A 22,490-nucleotide genomic window follows, 5' to 3' on the forward strand; every position below is an offset into this window, starting at 1 on the left:
AGAGCGTCAGGAGGGCAGGGCGAGATCTGGGACAGTGTGTTGTGGCACACTCCCTTTGAAGAGCCACAGACACTGCTGAGCTTGAGCTGCAGTTTCAGCTGTTTGCCCCCTGCTTTTCCTGCTGCACGGCTTAGGACTGCGTGGCACACAGGAGAGGGTAGGAGAGCATCCACCTGTTTTTTCTAAACTGATTTTTGTTTTCATTTGCAGCAGGTGAAACCACAAAGAGAAGGAAGGTGCTACGTCACCCTTTTGCTCTGTGACAGACCTCTACTGCTGCAGATGTGCCAGGGCACTTGGGATCTGGCTGCAGAAGGGCATCCTTTGTCCAGCCTCTGGTGGCTGTGGAGAAGATGGCACATTGTCTCAGCTGATCCAGGCCCTCAGACTTCTCCTAAGAGGCAGCATTCCTAGGAGAGATACCATGGACCTCAGGAGACAGGTGATTTGGGTGTTTTCCTCCCAGCACACACTTCTGCAGCCACAGCCTTCAGGTTAGGTCACAGCCTAAACATAGCAGAAGCCATGTCCAGGGGTTGGTCTGGCCCAGACCACTTCTGATGGAAGAAAGCTCCAGGGGAAAAAGCCCAGAGTTGTGAATAAGAGAAGGAGATCTGGTCTTTTGCATGAATCTTTGTGGTCTCACAGAAATGCTTCAAAGAACTCTTCTTAGCATCAGGAACCTCCAGGGATTCCTGCATTTCCAGAAAAACAGTCAGCAATGGACTAGCACCGACCATATCTAAACACTGCCTTTGGGCTAACAAGGTTCTTGGACAATTTCCCCACAAGGTGTTTTTGCAAAAGACAGGATTTTTTCCCCTTTTAAGCAGTCCCTGTGGGGAACGCATCCTGGCTTGGTTGAGTGGGAAGGGACAGAGAGAGATTCAGACATGAAGAATTGACCTGTGCCCTGTTTCCCTTTAGGACGGAAGCAGGACTGTCTTCATGGTAGTGAGGGGAGTTCACCAGCACAAAAGCGATTTTTGTGCTAGCAGAAGACGAGGCTTCTCGCAATGTGGTCTCCCTGGAGCAACATCTGGATCCCATCCCGGTGAAAGCAGAGTGTGCCTCCGCATCCAAACCTGCTTCTGTCTCTAAGACACGTTTACATGCCACAGGGCCTATCTTCATCAAAGTCCCAGTTCTCCCAGGCCACGTTTCCCACAGGAACTCCTGGATATATTGTATATGAAAGGGTCGTCAGCTGAGAAAATATTTGGACCAGCTGCCAGCAAGAAAGCACAACAGGAGATGAAGGATGCCCTACACACAGGAGGGGATGTTGACCAGGAAAGCCAAACACCCACTGGCAGTGATTTTGAAGGTGAATTCTGAGTTCAGGCTGCAAGAGCTCCCTGCTATACTGCAGGTCTCACTTGAGTGACTGGCTTTGACCTAGCTGGAAGCCCATGGCAAAGCCACAATGTATTTGAACTCTGTTTCTCAAGCTTACAATTTCCAGTTTGGTGGTTTTATTCTCAGTCTTCTTTTCTGTTGCTCTTGTTCTGCCCCTGGTTTCTGGCATGCCCATAGGAAGCTCACTTCATGCTGATCCTCAGTGTTTTCCTCTGGGAGGCACACTGAGATTTAGGAGAGAGCAGAGGGCAGAGAAGAGCAGGAGTGTGAGTTTGGCCCATACCCCGGCAGCTGCGTGCTCTGTCAGCGTTGATGGGTAGCTCTGAGAGAAGGTCACTGAAACCAACCTGCCTCCTCCAAGCCAGGTTCACTGGGACGTTCCCTGTGATATCAGAGGGCGCATTCAAAGCCTTATCTGAAGCTCTTGGCATTGCAGGACTTACTCTGAAACATCTCTTTGAAACTCTTGCTGCCTGACCTCTATCAAGGACTGGATGTGACCCTTGGAGAAGCTGAGCAAGGAGGAGAGATTGGAAGAACTGAAAGAGCAAGTTTTGCAAGTAGTGCCACTGATATGGAAGGACTGGTAGAGGCCTGGGACTTCCCTGCAAATTGACAGTTTCCAGTAAAATCCCATTGGTTCTGACAGCTGTCTATTGCTGCTGCGGAGTGGGATTTAGGGGGAGAGTGGCACAGAAAAGCATTTCTTTAGGCAGAACACTTCCTTAAGGTACTTGAGATTGTTCCACAAAATGACTCATAAGAAGTGGTCAGCAGTTGCAGTGTCTTAGTGGAGGTAGTCCCTCTGCTGTCAATCAGGCATGGACAAGTCATCTTCCTTTGAGGAGTCTTGAGTGAAACTAGGAGCTGGCAAATGCCACCATGCTTCCTTCCTCAAAAGTAGATTTGAAAGCTGGCTTAGAGTACCTTGAAAGCTATACAACACGACTGCAGGCTTTTATCAGCCTTCGGAAAGCCTGCAGTGATTCCTCTTGACAACATATGATTTATAAATGTTGATCTGCTCAAAGACATGGGCTTCAGTAATGCTAGCATGTCAGTGCAGATCTTACAGTTAACCCACTACTGAGCTGCTGGTGGGGATTTTTGAATGGTAGTGCTGCTAAGTCTGGAAAAAACACATGCTCTCCTCTCTTTAGAAGTCATGTAATTTCTACTAGTTTAATGAAATACATGCTTTCAAAGAAGTAGCAGCCACTGAAGTGGTGTTACATTATGTTCATGTTCCCTTAAGGTGGCTGACAAATTGCCTATAGCCAATCTCCTCATCCTCAAGCAGTTGCTGTCTCTGGTGCACCACATCAGGCAAAACTCATCAACAAGCAGGATGAGCTCCATCAATATTGCCATCTGCATTGGACCAAATATGTTGAGCAAGGAGAACCGGCTCCCACTGGAGGTGCTGTTGGAGGTAAAAGACAAGATTTGCTGAATTTACCAACCAGCTACATCAATCTCAGCCAATCAGACTGTTCCTGATGAGAGGTACCTTGCTGTCTCCTCCCTTGAACCTTGTGGAGGAGCTTTTTCTAAGAGTGGCAACATGGCTCCAGCTTTATGCACATATGAAAGGGTCAGGAGTCAGAAAGGCTGTTTGATGCATTTTCTGTCCCTTGGATTGAAATCAGTGGTTTTGTGTGTACAGGTGAAAGTGCTGGTGGAGTTCCTTATTAACAACTGCATGGAAGTATTTGGAAAAGAGATTGCTTGCCTTCTAAGTCCCTCAGCTAAGGAGTCACCAGTGCCCGTAGACAGCTCCAGATCTATGGAGATGGACAGAGAATCACCACAGGCTGGATCTGCTGATCTTTTTTCCTTAATGTGTTACTGCACCTGTGAAAAGCCAAAGAGTTTCTGAGTGTTTAAGATACTATGACAGTGTTTTCCTACTAGAAGACTTCCCAAAAGTTCAGTGACAAAAATCACAAAATAGAATTCAAAGCAGATGTTAACTATCTGCCCTCCACATACACATTAAGCACAGGCTGTGAGAGCGATGCTCTGAGCTCAAGGGCATTTCTGGTGGGGCTGGAAATAGAATGTTGCTCAACCCAGCTCATCCCGCAGTTTGTGTTTTGCCATGGCCTTTCAGGACAAACATGCAGTGAAGAAAAATGCTTTTCAGTAACAGCTGATAGTGGTAATGCCGTCAGTGTCCCATTTTGCACTTGTGTTATCACAGTTTGCTCTGTCCAGAACTGTTGACTCTTCAAGGTGAGCTGAAACCTAATGGTCTAGACTCTGAGATCTTTTTCCATTTCCAGTTCTGCCTCTCCCTGGCAGGCCCCAACACAGCTGTGATAGGACTATGCCATGGAGGAGGCCATGGGCCCTGGTGGGCAGTGAGCTGAGCAGGGAACAGCCTTGTGCCCAGGCAGCGACAAGGCCCAGGAGCACCCGGGGTGGTGTGAATAGGGCTCAGTCCAGAGAGCAAGAGGAGGGATTATACCACCCTGCTCAGTGTGTCAGACCTCATGTGGGTACTGCGTCCACTTTGGGCCCTCGATACAGAAAAGACATTGACAAACGGGAGGGATTTCAGGGGAGGCCATCAAGACAGTGGGGACTGGAGATGAGAATCCCCAGTCACCGGGTAGAAACGTGGGCTGAGGCCAGCCCAAGCCCATTGTGCTCTTAAAAGTTCATTTTATTGGTTATCTAGTTTTTATAGCTTATTTTGGGCTGATCAACATATACACCTGTATTTCTATTACAGTTTTGCTGTGTTTTGACATGGTTTCCCATGTAACCCCTGCATACCTCGTTAGGAGAAATCACTGCAAAAGCAATAGCCAGGACTTACAGGTGCGCAAGTCAAAATGTGCTTCTGAGATCAGAGTAAAGCAAGTGAATAGGACCAGAGACATCCTGCTCTTCCCTCAGCCCCATTTTGCATTCTCACCTGCAGCAGCATCCAGTGCTTCCAGAAGCTAAGGTTCCTCTGCAGCAGGAGAGTGAAACCCAGTGCCTTTTTTTTGCCATGCCCCTGCTGCTGCCAGGGTGGGTGGAAGCTCTGCATCCCTTGCTGCAAAACATGCATCCAGGGCACACTACTCACCACATCAGCAGACACTTTGCACAGTGTCCCCAGCATTTGCTTGTAACAGCCCCGTTGCCCCTGTGTTCCTCTTGGACAGGGACTTTACACTCTGTTCACCTACCAAGGAGCTGAGAGCACGCAGAGGGACACTTAGGCCAGGTGCGTGTCAAACTTTGTGGTTTGCCAGGGTACGAACCAAAGCACAGCACATCACAACTGTGCCAGCTGGGGGCTTGTAAATACCCTGCTGCAGGGGGGTGTGTGTTTCAGGGACCACCAGAGCCAAGTACTAGTGGCTGGGCAGGAGAAGTAGAAGTGAGGCTTCCTCTTAAGCAGCATCTCGGCTTCAGCCAGGAAAAACTGCCCACGCAGCCATACTAGCACTGTGGTCCAGCCTGCTCTCAGACACCAACTGCGTATCTGGTCTAAATGCTCTAAAAGCATGGGGGCTCTAGATTTCTGCACTGTACTTCAGAGCACAATAGGGCCTCCTGTATGTATATACAGGGATTATTTCCCTCTGGGTGAGGGATTTGCCAAGGAAGAGGAGCAGTTTCTTCTCATGCCAGTTTCTGTGAATCATGGCCTCCTAGGTCTGGGCAAAGCCAGCTGTTGACAGGCATCCCTCTGCAAGCTTCCTGGCAAAGAGCCTTCCTTCTCCTTCTTAGATCACACCTCTCGCACTCAAAAGCTGTTTTCTTTCCTTTGGTTCTTTAGCCTACCTTTCTAAAGATACAGCATTATGAATGTATCCTTTGATTACTCAGTTTAGATTACATATGCCGGTTGTGTTTTTTTCCTGTACTGCTTTTTGACATATGAAAGCAAACTTTATGGTTCTAAGTAACAGAAGACTGAGGCACAAAGTAGGTACTTTGGAAGTCATCTCCTAATTACAGATTAACTTGAAGGAGTGAAGAAGGTGGTTTTTTCAGGTGCAGTTAATATAGCCAAGCATATTTTTTCCATGTCAGTAAAAAACCCCCAAATTGTCACTGCCTTTAAACAAGAGACGGTAGCACTTCTTAGATATGACACACAAAACTTGCTTTCAGCTATATAAATCAGAGCTAAGAGCTTCTGTGTAAAAAAAATCCTAGATATTGCAAATTTGTTAGAGATGCACTTGGTTCCTTTAAGTTTATGTTGGCTTAGATTCCTTAAAGGTTCTTTGCTTTGATTTTTGGCCATAGCTTGGTTTAATGGCAAAAAATGGTATTTTAACAGCTTTGAGGAATATTTTTTTCTTGAACTGTCATCAGCTCTCTTGATCTCCAAATTAAGAAAGTAAACCACATTTCAAGAATGTTTGAAATAGACGAACAAACCTGTGGTCTAGCAAAATGAGACCTGATGAGATGCATCCCAGAGTCCTGAGGGAACTGGTAGTTCCCAAGCTACTCACCGTATTTGAAAGTCATGGCAGTCAGGTGATGTCCCCAGAGACTGGAAAAACAGGAACATTGCACCCATTTTTAAAAAGGGTAGAAAAGAAGATCCTGGGAATTATTGAGCTGTCAGCCTCACCTCTGTGCCTGGGTAGGTCATGGAGCAGATCCTCCTACAAGTTATGCTAAGGCACATGGAGGACAGGGGAGTGATTCAAGACAACCAGTATGGCTTCACCAAGGGCAAGTCCTCCCTGACCAACCTGGTTGCCTTCTGTGATGGAATGACTACATCAGTGGATGAGGGAAGAGCCACAGATGTCTATTTCTGTAAGGCCTTTGACGTAGTCCCCCACAACATCCTTCCCTCTAAATTGGAGAGATACGGGTTTGATGTATGGACTGTTCGGTGGATGAGGAATTGGTTGGATGGTTGCATCCAGAGGGTAGTGGCCAATGGTTCAATGTCTGGATAGAGATCAGTGACAAGTCGTGTCCCTCAAGGGTCTGTACTGGGACCAGTACTGTTTAGTATCTTCATCAGTGACAGAGACAGGGGGATCAAGTGCACCCTCAGCAAGTTTGCAGATGACACCAAGGTGAGTGGTGCAGTTGACACACCTGACAGATGGGATACCATCCAAAGGGACCTGAACAAGCTCTGGAACTGGGCCCATGTGAACCTCATGAGGTTCAGCAAGGCTAAGTGCAAGGTCCTACACCTGGGTTGGGGCAACCCCCGGTATCAATACAGGCTGGGGGATGAAGGGACTGAGAGCAGCCCTGCCGAGAAGGACTTGGGGGTACTATTGGATTAAAAGCTGGACATGAGTCGGCAATGTGCGCTTGCAGCCCAGAAAGCCATCTGCATCCTGGGCTGCATCAAAAGAAGTGTGGCCAGCAGGTTGAGGGAGATGATTCTTCCCCTCTACTCTGCTCTGGTGAGACCCCACCTGGGGTACTGTGTCCAGCTCTGGAGCCCTCAGCACAGGAAAGACATGGACCTGTTGGAGCTGGTCCAGAGAAGGGCCACCGAAATGATGAGAGTGCTGTGGAACACCTCTCCTTTGAGGACAGGGTAAGAGAGTTGGGGTTGTTCAGCCTGAAGAAGAGAAGGCTCTGGGGAGATCTTTCAGTGCTTAAAAAAGGCTTGTAAGAAAGATGGAGACAAACTTTTTAGTAAGGCCTGTAGCAATAGGACAAGGCGTAATGGTTTTAAACTAAAGGAGAGTAGATTTAGACTAGATATAAGGAAGAAATTTTTTACAGTGAGGGTGGTGAAACTCTGGAACAGGTTGTCCAGGGAGGTGGTAGATGCCCCATCCCTGGAAACGTTCAACAGCACGTTGGACAAGGCTCTGAGCAACATGATCTAGTTGAAGATGTCCCTGCTCATTGCAGGGGGGTTGGACTAGATGACCTTTAAAGGTCCCTTCCAATCCAAACAATTGATTCTATGATTCTATGAAAATACATAGGTACCATACATACATACCATTCTTCACCATAGTCTTACTCACAGTAGAGGACACACTAGATGCCCTGATTTCCCCCCTTCTGGAGCTGGAATTCTGGAATGAGTATTTGCACTGATCTGGTCAAAGTACATTTCACCTGACTGAATTTCCAGAGTATTTACAGGTTATTAATGGCACGTGATTTTCATGTACATTCTTCTGTGTCATATCCAAAAAGATAAGTAGAGGAATTATGCGTTTGTTCAGCTTTTTAAAATTTTATTTTATTTTATTTCCAACTGTCAGAATAGTCAGTGAGTTTAGGAATCTTTGCAACAAGATTTTAGGACTCTCCTTTACAGGTTTGCCACTTTTTTCTTTTTGTTGCCTTTTCATAGCATGTGTAACGAATTAAAGAAACCACCCCAGAGAGTCATTTGAGAAACACAATAATTAAGCATTAAAAGGTCTGTTTCAGTATACTTCAGGCCAAGATGGAGCCTTCTTTAATCTACAGAGTTGTTTACAGCTTAATTGAATTCTGGTTGTGAATTTGAGAGATGACATTGGCAGTTGTTGTCTGCTTGCATTTATCTATAAAACAGGTAACACTTCAGACCACTGTGCACATCCTTGCCAAATAAGGATCACTGAAATGAGACTAATGATGACAATGGGCTGATGTATTAAAACAAATGCAATTAAAATTAAGAGTATAATGAAACGCATAAAGGCAAATGAAAGATTATCACTTTCCATGGAGGATGCTGAACAAGCTGTAGTTTTATTATAACCTCACATCTCATTAGTATTCATGAAATTAAGTAAGTCACATCTTTACAAAGTCCAGCAGGGGGAGATACTTTTCTGCATTTGAGCACAGATTTTTTTTTTTTTTTTAAACTATTACTAAGCTGCATTTGGGCAAAGATTTTTTTTTTTTTTTAAAACTATTACTAAACTCACCTGAAGATACAGTCTGGGTGTTATGTTTCTCAAGCCACTTTTTGTAGGCAAAAGATGGTGATTCTAAGTCTTCTTAAAAGTGCAAAATCAAAGGTGGATTAGCTCATTTATTTGTAGCAGTAGGTATGACACCAAAAAAAAGTGGGACTTTTTTTCTCCTGACAGTGTATTACAAACACTAGTGGTACAGGTGGAGGCTAGTGGCTGTGAAGGCACACTGGGTGCATTATTGCCCGCCTAGGCTGCACGAGCAGGCTGCCAGCTGCTCATCCCTTCATACCCATACATGGCTCTATTACTGATAATGCATTAGATGACAGAAATTTGAAATACGTCATGCTCTCATTTAAGCTGATCTAGCAGATTTCAGTATGCAATATTTCACCCTCATTATATACATAAGGAACACTGTGGTTCAGGAGACAAAGGTGTTTTTTTTTGAGGTGCTTTAATTACTTTTGATGGTAATCATGGGACAGTGCCAGATGCAGAAATTTCAGTGAAGTCTTTTCCCTGATGCTGAATTAATTATTCTGGCCACAAGTATTTTTCTCTTTAAATATATCTTCATGACAGCATTCAGCACTACTGTTGCTTCTCATATTATTCAGAATATATTTTATACGTAATCAACTCACCTACTACAAACTCTTATGCATTCACCTCGTGAATTAAAATTGGATTTAAATTTACCTGGTTTTACTAATATCTTTGTGCGGAAAAGTTATTTAAGAGTCATTTACCAAAGATGACAAAAATCTACGTAGGTAATACGAATCTGATAAAATATGATTATATTAATGTGCAAAACACTTGGACTGACTTCTTTGTTTATTTAGAAACCTACAGAATTAAAAAGAAAATGGTGATTATACTGGAAGATTCTTGGAGAATCACTGCTGTGCAATAAAAACAGTATATGCTACATAATTATGTGGGAGGACGTGCTGGTTTTGGCTGGGGGAGAGGTAATTTTCTTCACAGTAGCTAGTACGGGGCAATGTCTTGGATTTGTGCTGAAAACAGCGTTGATAATACAGGGATGGTTTTGTCACTGCTGAGCAGTGCTCACACAGAGTCAAGGCCTTTTCTGCTCCTCACACCGCCCCACTAATGAGGGCTGGAGGTGCAGAAGAAGTTGAGGGGACACAGCCGGGACAGCTGACCTCAGGCATACCCCATACCATACGACATCATGCTCAGCATCTAAAACTGGGGAAGAAGAAGGAAGGGGCAGACATTCCGAGTCACGGAGCGCATCTTCCCAAGTAACTGTTCCATGTGATGGAGCGCTGCTTTCCTGGAGACGGCTGAACACCTGCCTGCCGATGGGAAGTAGTGAATGAATTCCTTGTTTTGCTTTGTTTGGGTGTGTGGCTTTTGCTTTACCTATTAAACTGTCTTTATCTCAACCCACGAGTTTTCTCACTTCTACTCCTCTGATTCTCTCCTTCATCCCACTGGGGGAAAGTGAGCAAGCGGCTCTGTGGTGCTTAGTTGAGGTTATACCAGGACAGAGGATTTTGAAAAGCTGCAAAAATATGCAGTTCTCTATTAAACATTGCAGTTGTTGAATAGTTTCTACAGAGAACTGCTTACAAACTATATGCAGTTCTGATTTTCTATATGAAGTAATCCAAACAAAAAAAAAAAGCATCTCAACTACATGGACAGTTTACGGTCTGGCAGTCCTCTTCATTTTTTAAATAAGAGCACTGATCCACTGGTAGTTGCATCAATTGTGCTTTTATTTAGACATTAACTAGTGCTGTACCCAAGCCAAACTGTGTATTTTTTCTGCTTTGGATCTAATTATGTCATTTCATTGCTATCGCACTATTTCTTGTGCAACTTACAAAGTGTTGAAGATTCAAAGGACCACTAAGGACTTTCTACCTTCTGTTGAAGACATAATGAAAACTCCTTTTTGAGGAACTTCAGTGCTTCCTGGATGGTAGCTCCAAAGAAATACTGAGGCAAAAGTTGTTCAGATAAAAGATTTCTGATGGTGTTTGTGTAAATTATCAATAACTATAGCAGTGATAATTACTGCTTTCCTGTCTGGGCAATAGCCAGCTATTGGAGGAACATGTGTGAGCCTTCAGGTTCCTGGTGTCACGTCAGATTTGGGGCAGGGGAATGAGTAGTGAATGAGGTTCTGGAGTTATCCAGAACTACTGGTGCAGGGTTTGGCTTCTGCATACCTTGAACACAAGAGGGTGCTGGTTACTCTTTGGATACTTTAGCTTTTGGAAGTAACTTTGTCCCAGTTTTGGAACAGAAAAGCTAGAGGGAAGTATGCTGCCCTGAAGAGCTATATGCCAGGAGCTGAAGAGACATGATCAAGGTAAGCAGTATGCATGAAATCACAGTTACTCAAATGAGCTTTTTTGAGCTTTCTTAAGTTGTGGATATTATGTCTTTACAGTTTGCATCCGTCATCCTTTCTTTACCCTGTCTAAAGTGAAAAATAGTAGTATTAAAAAAGGATGCAGTCTTGTAGCATCATTACAGCAGGTCTGGATGTTTGGATGAAGCAGTTGCAGAACTCTCCCAGATGAGGCTTCTGCAAAATCACCCTTGCTCAGAAGTAACAGTGCACTGGAGACCTTTCATGCCACCCACATTCTGGATGAGCTTTTCTACTCACCTTTTACCTGCTTTATGACCTCATTATGAGAATATGCTCATCTACACACTGTTAAAAATATATATATATATGAATTCTTGCTTCCTGTTCTATAAACCCAGCAGAAGATGGAAACAGTGGAGTGTGCAGTGTTGGGCTATTTTTGGAGAATATGTAAAAACTATGTAAAGTAACGATCACATCAATTTGCTGCGTTATGTATATTACACCTGAAAATGGGATAGCTGCATACATGTGTAGCCAGGAGCCCAGAATAGCAACCATCCAGCTGATGGTTATTTCAGTAAACCCAGTACACTGCCTGAAGAGGTACCACCTTAATTAAAATTAGTCCAGATGCATACTGCGAGAACAATAGGCATTTAGAGATAGACATGAGCAATTTCTTGTGCTCTTCATAATAATTTCTTATGAATATTAATTTATTTACCACCTTTCTGACTGTAAAACAGGGGTGTAATAAATGTTGACTTTATTCACAGAAATTGTAGCTGCTCCTTTTTACATTGTGTTAGGGAATGAAAGAGATGTTTATTTGTGTTTGTGCTTTTTTGTTTATTGTCATTCAAGAAAGACTGATTTTGAGGTGTGACAGTTGACTAAAGAATGACTTGCTGCTGTGTTAATTTTAAAATACATTAAGTAGACCCTCACAAGATATAGCAGAATTGCTACTGTGCACATACGCACACACATACTTACCTACCTATGAATCAATCAATAAACCTTTCTGTATACACACGTGCACACAGGTCAGCAGCAGATATAAGCAAGTTTCATCAGGTGCTGGAAAAGGAGGGAAGAGCTTTGAAATAGTTTTCCTCCTGTACATGCCAACTTTCCTCCAGTTCCTTCTTGCTTTTCAGCAAACAGGACTACTTTCTTTAGTACCATTATTAACCTTGTCTTGTTTTTCCCAAGTAAGCCTACTTTTTCCTCCTTGAATGGCAGTAAATAGACAGTTTAATTCCATTTCCTACTCAATTATGTCCATTTTCTTTTTCCTTGCCCTCCAGTTAGGCATGTATTTCAGCACTGGAAAAATTTTCGGCTCTGGAATACAAGTGCAGCAGTGAGTATAAAAAGTGGGCTTCCACAACTTAAGTAGGTAACTAATCTTAATAAACAGTTAATAGTGTAGAAACTGTGTATCAGAAATAATGCAAGTTATCCCTGAATGATTAAAGATCAGACATGCTCTATAGAGCTGGCAGAAGCCATGAATGAAACTGCTTCTAAGTACACCCAAAATACTTAATGCTAGGGAACATTTGTCAATGGAGCTATTGAAAACTGAGTATTCTTCAAGTACTAGTAAGCGTATGCTCTTGGAAACAATCTAAGAAATGACTTGGTTATGAAAGAGAATATTTTAAGAAAGTATTACCAACAGCCAACCTAGATTCACATTGATTTATCTAATTGAGGTGTAACTTCACCTTGTCATATTCTGTACTTCCAATTGCACTTATTATGGCAGGCCAGCAAAGTCTTTGTCTTTTACAGAAAAAATTTACAAGGTTAGAAGCAAACAACAGTTGACAAATGGCTTTCAGTACAGTGCTTCGTTTGAGGAGCATTTCTTGTTTTTACTTATGCAGTAGGTCTGTGTGTACTATGAGAGAACAGTTATAATCTCCCTCTGGAAAAGTAGTTTTGCAGTTGATCTGGGTGAGGATAGGCCTTTGTATTCCGGAACAATTTTGACAGCTACTCTTCAGACAAGTCAACATACTGAAACAAGCAGTTTGTTTCTATTTGTGCCATGATCACAAAAGTATGAAAGAACAGTGTCCTGGTTTTGGCTGGGACGGAGTTAATTTTCTTCTAGCTAGTATAGTGCTGTGTTTTGGATTTAAGATGAGAATAATGTTGATAACACACTGATGTTTTAGTTGTTGCTGAGGAGTGCTTGCACTAAGTCAAGGAATTTTCAGCTTCTCATACTGCCCACCCAGCGAGTAGCCTGGGGGTGCAGAAGAAGCTGGGAGGGGACACAGCCAGGACAGCTGACTCCAGCTGGCCAAAGGGATATTCCATACCATAGGACATCATGCTGAACAATAAAACTGGGGGGAGTTGGCTGGGAGGTGGCAGCCGCTGCTTTGGGGCTGGCTGGGCATCACTCAGCAGGTGGTGAGCAATTGAGTTGTACATCACTTGTTTTGTATATTCTTTTATCATTATTATTTTCCCTTCCTTTTCTGTCCTATTAAACTGTCTTTATCTCAACCCACAAGTTTTACCTTTTTTTTCCAGTTCTCTCCCCCATCCGACCGGGGGTGGGAGGGAATGGCTACGTGGTGTTTAGCTGCCTGCCAGATTAAACCACAACAAACAGAAACCTTTGTTCTGTGCCTTTTCTTGCCTCACTCCATGTTTCAATTGTGGTAGCAATTATCAAGTAGCAGTGGAGAGTAAAAGCAATGCTATCTACAACAGTGGCAAAGCCACTGGACATACAAAGTCTTTTGCTTCCACTTCCACTTATTTCTGAAGATAGTTTGTGTTACTAGTTTTCAATTACCCTCTCTCTCTTTTTTTTTTTTTTTTTTTTTTCCTCCTCTCCTGGTGCTCATTTCCTACTTTGGACAACCTTTGTGCTACATGTACAGTATATTTCCATGATCACAGGAGCCAACTGCTGTTGAATCTTGCTGACTAATGAAGGTCACCCACTGCCTGGTAGAGTGCTTTTGTGTTGCATTCCCCATCTCCCTCTTGCACAAATTCTCTCCTTCTGCAGCAACACAAAAAGGCCTCCAAGTTCCCTCTACTGCTGTGTCAAAGGGGGAGCAGAGTATCTAAGTGCTAGTAACAAGGAATATCTGTTAGGATGATAAATGAAGCACAGTACCAGAGCATTTTTAGGGACTGTAATTCATAGAAGTTATAAAGCAGACCTTGTTAACAGTGAACTTAATTCCACTTCTGCACCTTCATCCTAAACAACGATGGAACAGTAGTTATGCTGACACCAGCAAGGTCAGAATCTCACCCCAGGGCCTTGCCTTCTCCTTCCTTATAATTCTGCCCAGTCTTGTATTTGGCAAGAAAGATATGGATCATTTTCTTTGTTCTTATTCAGCTCTTTTCTGCACCATTTATCATTCTTCTGAACATATCAGACCACCTTTAACATAAATTTTAAATCTATAGACACACAAAACAAGTAAACCAGTTATTCTTTACTTGAAGTGCACTTATTGAGAAAATGTTTCTTATGATATAACAGATATGATTTACAGTATCTATAGTATAGTAGTCATACTGTTTCTACAGTGCAGTTGTTTCCTAAAAAAAAAAAAAAATAAGCTTTTGCTGTAATTAATCTCTCTTCACAGAATATGCTGATTTCTATGTAGTTTGTAGCGGATAAGACTCAGTATTGTTTAGGCTGTACAGGTGTATTACTAAAACATTGCATTGTGTAAAGCTGGAGCTGAAACAAAAAGTTTCAGTGCAGCTGAAATGCAATTTTTCAGAAATGCCAAGTCAAAACTTTTCAGAATTGTTTAAAAATTTTAACTTCTTGGCCCAATCCAGCAAACCTCAAAAAATTATGAATGCTTCACAAGACATGAGTTTTGGTTTCCAATCCATTCTTACTTGAATGAAATCCAGTGAAAAGTAGCAGACAAAAGGAATTGCTTAACACACTAAAATAAATACCTAAGCAGTTGCATCTTCTGATAAACTCTGGGAGTTTATAATATGCTATAACATCAGCTTATCAGCAAAAGCATCCTATAACATGCTGCCTTTTGTAATGTATGCTGCTACATTCCATCTAGTTAACTGGTTAAGGCTTCAGTCAGTTCAGTCAATACTTCACCAAAACTTCTTCAAGATCTTCTGTTGAAATTCCTTATTTTTCATAGTGAAGGGTATAAAAAAACTATTGTCTGCATGTCAGTACAGATCCAAGTATGTCTTGCCTGGGTTGTTTTACCTGGAATCATCTTTTTTAACATCTTGAAGTTACGAGGAGGAGTAACATGTTTGCATTATGACAATGACATTTATTTGGGAGGGTCAGACAAAGAGTATTTCATTCATGGAGTGTGTTGGGTTTTTTTTAAATTCACCTCCAAATTTGAAAAGAAAAAGCTCACCTGACTTTCTTTGGCCTGTTACTAAACACTTCAGGAGTCTCACGTGGAATTACGTTTATTATTTTCTTTTAAATTTGGAGTTGCAATTTCCTGAGGTTTTGGGTTTGGTTGGGTTTTTTTGAGACCAATTCTTATTTAGTTGGTTCATGCGGTGACACACAACAGACTTGAGGCTCTGAAGCAGTTTTGGGAAGAAAGAAGGCTGCCTGCCCACAACTGTAAGACTATTCTGAGGGTCACCGCTCCATCATAAATAGAGAATATACAATTCAGCAACATAATCATAAACAGAGCTCAGAGTGAAACAGCTGCCATGAAACATCTGTGAAATATAACTATGCAAATGTAAAATAACTTATTACTAAACACAAAGGAAATGGAAAAAAACAACTACTTTCTTAAATGGTGATATGAGTTTTAAACACTTTTACCTGCATGTAAATTGAGACAAAAAATAAAGAAACAATTCTAGTGTCACGTGTTTAGTGAACACAGGTTGAAAAAAATACGAATAGCTTTTGAAAATCATGTGAGTTTAGACGAGAGGAGGGAAAGGAAAAACATTGCGAGTATATGTCACACTTAAGAATTGTGACCAAAAGGACTTAGGACTTGCAAACTGTCCTTTAGTTACAAACTTTTTTGGGTTTTGGTTTGGTTTTGGGGTTTTTTTTTGTTTGTTTGTTTGTTTTTTATGCAAGACCCAGGGCCTGTTATTTAGATGGCTACTCAAAACCTCAGCTTTTCTGGTACTTGTATTGCATTCTATATCCACTGCTTATTAGGAATAAAAACCTGAAAGGTATTGCACAGAAACTCATCAGCAAGGAAGTATACATTCCCTGCAACTCTCAATTGCTAGACATACAGACAGTCATACCCTGGCTTAAAACAGGAGGCAATGGCACCGTGCTGGGTTAGTGTGCTACTCTTCCAAGCCATAGCTGTTGTGCGAAGCATAGAAAAAGCGTTTTCTAAACCAAGAAGCATTTGTTTTTGATGGATGCTCGAAAAATAATTTTATGTTTTAAATTCAAAAAGCTTAAGCTTTTAAACATTAGTAAAACTACCAAAAATGAAAATTTTTGGTTTTAATGATAGAATACCAAACCTAAATTCTATTGAATCTATTGAACATAGCAGGAGTGCAATTATATTAAGTTCAAAGTGTACACAGTCTGTTTAACAACGTCTTTTACATTTAAAATATTGCAATCTTCAAATACGTATCCTTTTCCTGAACTTAAAAGGATTTCTGTAGAAAGCATGACAACATGAACACAGAGGGTCTATGATATTGGATAAGCAAGTAAATCTTGCATCAATAAGTACAAAGTAAGATCCACTCTGTTATTTTCAGAGTGAAGATGATCCTGAGGCAATGAAAGAGAAACACAGAAACACTTCCATTGCTAGCATTCACGTATCACACTAGTGGTATGATTTGCTTAGAACTAGAATACTGTGTACATATGCTTTAATATTGTTCTCTTGAAAGTAACGAACAACGGTACTCCAGCAGATTTCACTAAGCTCCAGCCAAAACACAGTATTTAAAAGTCAGTAATACAGAAGCACGAGTTCTCTTTTAAGGTTTGAGAAAGATGAGTTGTTGCTTTTCAGAAACAAGCATTTTGTTATGCCGTCTCTGCTTGTGAGGTGCTAGAAAGAACACCGGTTCTAAAGCAGTTATTTGAAGACCTGATTGCCACTAAAATGAAGACCAGATCATTATTATTTGTTTTCCTATACCAAACAGCTTTCTCCATTTCTCTTTAATTCATTCTAACAGGTTAGATAGCCTATCACCGTTTTAAGCCTTGAGATTAAATAAAATTGAATGCTAGATAGCTGAAAGGGATAGGAACATTTAACTGGCAATCCTTTTTTTATGGTGGGTGCAGATACTAACTCGATGTTAGGTTTGGCAATGACACAGCTCAGTACCTAAGTGACAGGAATAGTTGTGAGTGTAAAAGCACTACTGCAAATGTACACAACCTGGAATCAAGTTCTGCTTCATTATGTGGGTTTGGTTTTTTTTAAGTAGCTCTACTACTCCTGATCAAGACTCTAATTTTAGATTCTCTAAGCAAAATGTTAATTTTGTGAAGTAACATCTTATGGAGAATAAATACATGTAGCAATTTCATCATTCATGTAATTTACTTTTTTTTTTTGAGGTTCCCTGTACCCCAATCATGAGACCTTCTTCAAGATCAAGTTTTACTGTTTTTTTATTCTTATTTAAGTATTGGAAACAGATCAGTGAATTGCAGCTTCAACATTTCCTTAGTGGGTGCTCATTCATTTTTTGATGACCGCTGTATTCTCATTACTCAAAAACCTTTACTAGATGGCTCTTAACAGAACGTACAAACATTAAAAGTACATAGGGAAGGAGTATATAATCAGAATTAGGGAAAAAATATGTAAATAGAATTACTTCTATGCAGGCTGCTAACTGACAACTCATAATCTCTCTACAAACATGTACAGGTCAGGCTGTGAAACTTTCAATCCTTGTCCTGTCCCTTGACAGTCTCCCCAAGCCTCCCCAGCCCCTTTCTACTTCTCTACACTAACTTTTTCAGTGCAAGTTAAGCTGTTTGTCATTTGAGTAACAAAAAAAAATCTTTCAAATTCCATCCCGCCTTTGGTAGTTATGCAACTAATAAATACTTGCCATGTTAACTCAAACACGGGGCCAGAGAACTGGCATTTCAAGTTATCTATAAAGACTCAAACTGCTCCAAATGCCCATTACAACGTAGAATTTCCCTCTGCCGCAAACAGACAGGAAAGATGACAATATGTTGGCATAGCAGGTTTTTAGGTCAACAGCTATGCCAACATCTTGCCTCCCCTCCAGCTCTGCATAAAGGAACTTCTTGGAAAGGCATCTGTGGGAATTGTATAATCCTTTACTGTGATTTGTTTGATCTGAAATAGAAACCCAAAATTTAGGCAGAAGCTTCACACTGTTATGTAAAACATCTGAATATGAATCTTACAGTACAGTGTACAGTAACTCTAATGTGAGTTAGTTTTTACCCCTTAGGCTATGCGATCTAAAAAAAAACCCTGACAAAGGGCCCAGTTTTTAATTCTGTGCCTGTAACAGTTGCAGAGCAGAGACAGTGTTTGCTTAACTATTTTTCATAAAGCAATAACGTATTGAGGACTTTCCTTACCAGTGCATCAACAAATCCAAGAGGGAGGATGGTCTATCTAGAGATGTATCCTATATACCATAGTAGAAGCATATTCTCAAGTGACTTTATTTTAAATACTCATTTTCTGGATTTGGTCGGTGTCTTTGTCCTAGATTCACCTAAACAAAAAAGTAATGCCAAAGGAAGAGATTTAAGACACAAACATTTGCTGTTATAAAAATATATCAGCAGCTTCATTCATACTTAGAAATCACACTACCACCTTCTTGTAATCGATTTCCATTTGCACAAATATTTGCAGAGTGGGTTTTTTTTGGGCAGCAGATTTGCCAAGGAGACAGATTTTCAGGAGGAAAGCGGTAGTCCCTACAAAACCAGAGAGAGTCTCATGCAGTTGACTTTGCCCACAGTGCCACACTTCTGCTGTTTGGGGTTGGGGTTTTGTCTTGTTATTTATTTATTTATTTTAAACAAAAGAAGGGCAGGGGGAATATTTGAATATATTTCTGTTACCGTGTATGTGGTGCTGTACAGCAGCCCAAACAGCAAGACTCAAACTTAAGAGTCTAATAAGCTTAAGGACGTTTGATAACTCTAACTACAACACATTGACTAGGTCAGTTATTTGCAACACCGAACATATGTGTTATGGAACAGGTAATGTTGTCAACTGTGGGAATTGTAAACTGTACCTTTAATTTTCACTTTCCAAACCCCGTATTCAAACCTGTTACCTTAAGGTTGTATCAGCATTGGGGCCTTTTTTTTTTTTCCCCCCCCAGACTACTACTAGATTTTTGGGGACAAGGAGAAAAGCAAAGGAAAAGCTATTTATTTACATTGGCTACAACATTTTTAACAAAAGACAAGTGCATTCATGGTCACCAGGCATCCTGGTAGCATAATATTTTATAAGCAATCTTTGAAGTAAACCTTTTCAAAGGTCTGGTTGTTGCACTACTTCAGGCGTTACTGTGCTATCAATGATCAAGTCACTCAACAATATACAACCCAGAACTGTCCAAACAGAGGAGTGAAGACAGGAAGGCACACTTTTCCATATTACATAAATAGAATAGAAACCATTATGGAACTAAGCACTTTAACACATTTCAAAATACCACAAGAGAGCACCTTTTGTTGTCCTTGTTAATACTTGTGTCTTTAATTAACATTACAATTAGAATGCAAGCTGTCGTTGTCTTACACAATTGAAAGTTTGTTTTTCCACCAATTATTCTCTTGTAAGAAAACAGTGCAGAGTTGAAGACACATGAATGACACTACATTTTAGAGTCCCTTCAGAATTAGTTTAAAATCCAGTTTAAGGAAAAGCTCTTAAATCTACCATTTGGAAATATTATCAGTGAATTCCACTAGAATTTTCCATTCAGGTTACTGTATCTCAGGATAGGAAAAAGTTTTAATTCTTCAAAATGGGAAGCAATTTTTAAGTTCAAAACGCTTATTTCATAAAAACTGTGGATATAGAGAAAAACCTGTTTACTTGACTATTTTGTGTTTGCTAAGCCTTTCTGCCTTTCAAATTTAAGTTATAAGAATATTTGAAGCAGGTATGTTCATACATAACTTTTCTTTACCTTATTTATCTCTTATAAATTAGTATGGTTATGTTAAAATTTTTGCAATACGTCTGCATTTGCTTAAGCTAACAACTTTTCCAGGAGTTTTTTGAATTGAAAACTGCCTACACTGATTCTGCAGAATGTTTGCATCTAAGTGCACTCACATCAGTCAAGGGTTTTTATACTCTGACATGACATACAAAAAACAAGAATTAAACTAAACAGCAGTGTCAGCAGACAGGATCGGGGTGTGTTAACACTGATGTTCTCTGACCTGCCAATCTGATGTCTCATACAATCACTTCTGTCCTAACAAAGCCTGTTGTTTTGGAGGGCAGTGCATGAACTGCAGCTTAATCTGGACCTAGGCCAAGGGAGGTATTATTTCAAAGCTGCATATCCTAGCTGTGCCACTAACCCAATGAGTCCGGATTTGGCATGCTCGGATAACCCAAAATCTAATCAGTTCAAACTACCAGCAAGGCTATGCAGTAACAGGCTGCTTGAAGTTAACATCCCATTTGAAAAATCCATCACTGAAATGGGAAGCAGAGTTGTGTAAAGCTTGCAGAACTACCACGAGTCACTTGCAGGACAGGGCAATTCTGACAACCTGCTGATAAAGTACCATTTCTGCCACAGCTCATTATAGACAAAGTTTATTGTGAAAGAATAACGGAAGATGTATATAATCTAATATAATTAATGTTTTTTGTAAATTTCTCCACAGACCCTACTAGCTAACAAGGCAAACAGGTTAACTACCTGGAAATACATCAAATGCTACAAAATGCACAAAGCAAACCAGCTGTTGAAAGAACCATTTTCTGGTTAAGTAAAAAATTCAACTATAACTGACAAGAACAGAGGTGGGATGGGGGAATGAAGACTGCGTGTTTTTCTTAACGTCTTGACAGCTTCATCTGTTCTCTCTGTTAAAAAGTTCAGTAGCAGTACACAACTTCTCTTCAGTACAGCCAGATAAGAAAATGAGAAGGGAAAGCAAACAGGCTACAGGCTGACTTCATTTGATGCATTAAAGCCTCTCCCACTCTCAGACGGTTCTTCACAGTTTTCGAACATGCTGCAACAGGGGAGCAGGGAAGAGAGACAGCAAAAGTGGTTGAATCAGACGACGAATCAGCACCTCACAGGAGAAAAGCCGTAGGTATAAAAGGATCTTGAAACAAAGGAAAAACTCCACATGAACATTGCAGGCTAAGCTTTTGGGAGGGGAGAAATAACCATTGTTGATACTGATTCACTGGGAACCTTGCAGTAGAGAACGCAAAGATGCCTTCCAAGCCCCAGCATCACCTGCTTATTGTGTATAGACCTGCTCTGAACAGGTTTAGACAACCAATATTTAAAGTGCTGGCAGCTGCCTGGAGCTTCTTCTATGATAGGGCTCCCACTATCAGTACCCGTAGCTGCACTGGCATTAGCTGTGTGTGTGTGAGGGAAAGCATCAGGAGAAAGCAGGCAGCCTTACGGGCACAGTTTAATCCCTGTAATTATGCAGGCCTGGTAATGTAAAGGTCTGCAAACAAATTCTGAAGCTCCATAAAACTGGGAGTTTGGGACATTCCCTGAAGGATCTTTGTTTTAAAAACAAGTATTTTGGCAGCCTCTGACATGCATTATCCATTTCAGTACATTTTCTCACTAATTATAGAGAGACTATGCCTAATTTCCTCAGAATAATAGCCTGAAATTTCTGAAGATAAGAGTCTGTCATAAATTGACTTAATTGCATTTTAATTAATTTTCATTTATTGCACTGGCTAAAGTATTTTTTCCCATTAAATGCAGAATAAGCACATTTTTGAAGGAAAGAAATATTTTATTTCAAGGAGACCAATCCAACTGATGCACACACAACACTGCTGAGGAGACACACTGTTAATCCTACAGGACTGGTGAACAATCAGGAGGTGCTCCAAATCATAGCGAGATCAAGGCCAAAGACGTGGCAGCTCGCCTGTGAACTGGGTTCCTGAAGAATGTTTGATAGATTTCTGAAAATATTCTGCACCAGGAAGAAGATGAAAGGAATGAGCAGGCAACCACTTCCTAGCAGATCCTGCAATCACAATTCGCATGAAAAGTTTGCAGCTGGGAATGCATTAACAATAAAAAAGCAGCAGCTGGAAACAGAAAAACATATAGCTGATCAAAATACTCATTAAGGAAAATTGAGTGTTGTCGTATTTCTTTAAAAAAGATTCAGACATATTCCTCCATTACACAAAATACTTGGCTACAGAAATATTTATTCACTTATTGCTGTATAAAACATTATTATTAGTTCTAATTGGATTTGACTGAATAGAACTGTCCCCTTTCTGCAATTGTAGGATTCTTCCATACTAAGTTTTCCATGGGTATTCTTCAGGGTATATTTAAAAATTCCCATTTTCTCTCCCCTGCTCCCAAAACCTGAAAAGATTCATTTAATTTCTGTGGGTTTTAAATTGAGCCTACTAGGTGTATGTGTGTTGGGTTTTTTTTAAGGTAAGTTTTGATTTTGCATCTATGAAATTAAAACAATAATAATTTGATTGTGCAAATTTTTGTGGATCTTTATATCTCCATGTTGAAGTCAGCTAAGGTAAGACTGATTCTCGTCTTCCCCTACAGATGACTACATCTATCCCCCTGATAATTTTTTAGCTCAGACTAAAAAAAAATTTAAATTACTTTTAAAAAATTTAGGCTAATCTTAGGCTTTG

At 40.8% G+C, this 22,490-nt stretch overlaps 1 protein-coding gene across 1 annotated transcript in view; it reads left to right on the forward strand.

Moving 5' to 3' along the window:
* Nucleotides 1–22,490, forward strand: part of MTAP (methylthioadenosine phosphorylase) — a 161,875-nt gene that overhangs the window by 2,546 nt on the left and 136,839 nt on the right. Inside the window, exon 2 of the mRNA XM_009885326.1 lies at nt 2,615–2,791. Coding sequence (XP_009883628.1) covers nt 2,615–2,791 — 177 coding nt within the window. The remainder of the gene's footprint in view (nt 1–2,614; nt 2,792–22,490) is intronic.

The sequence above is a fragment of the Charadrius vociferus genome, unplaced genomic scaffold (assembly GCF_000708025.1).
Source record: "Charadrius vociferus isolate BGI_N301 unplaced genomic scaffold, ASM70802v2 scaffold60, whole genome shotgun sequence".
Classification (NCBI taxonomy): Eukaryota; Metazoa; Chordata; class Aves; order Charadriiformes; family Charadriidae; genus Charadrius; species Charadrius vociferus.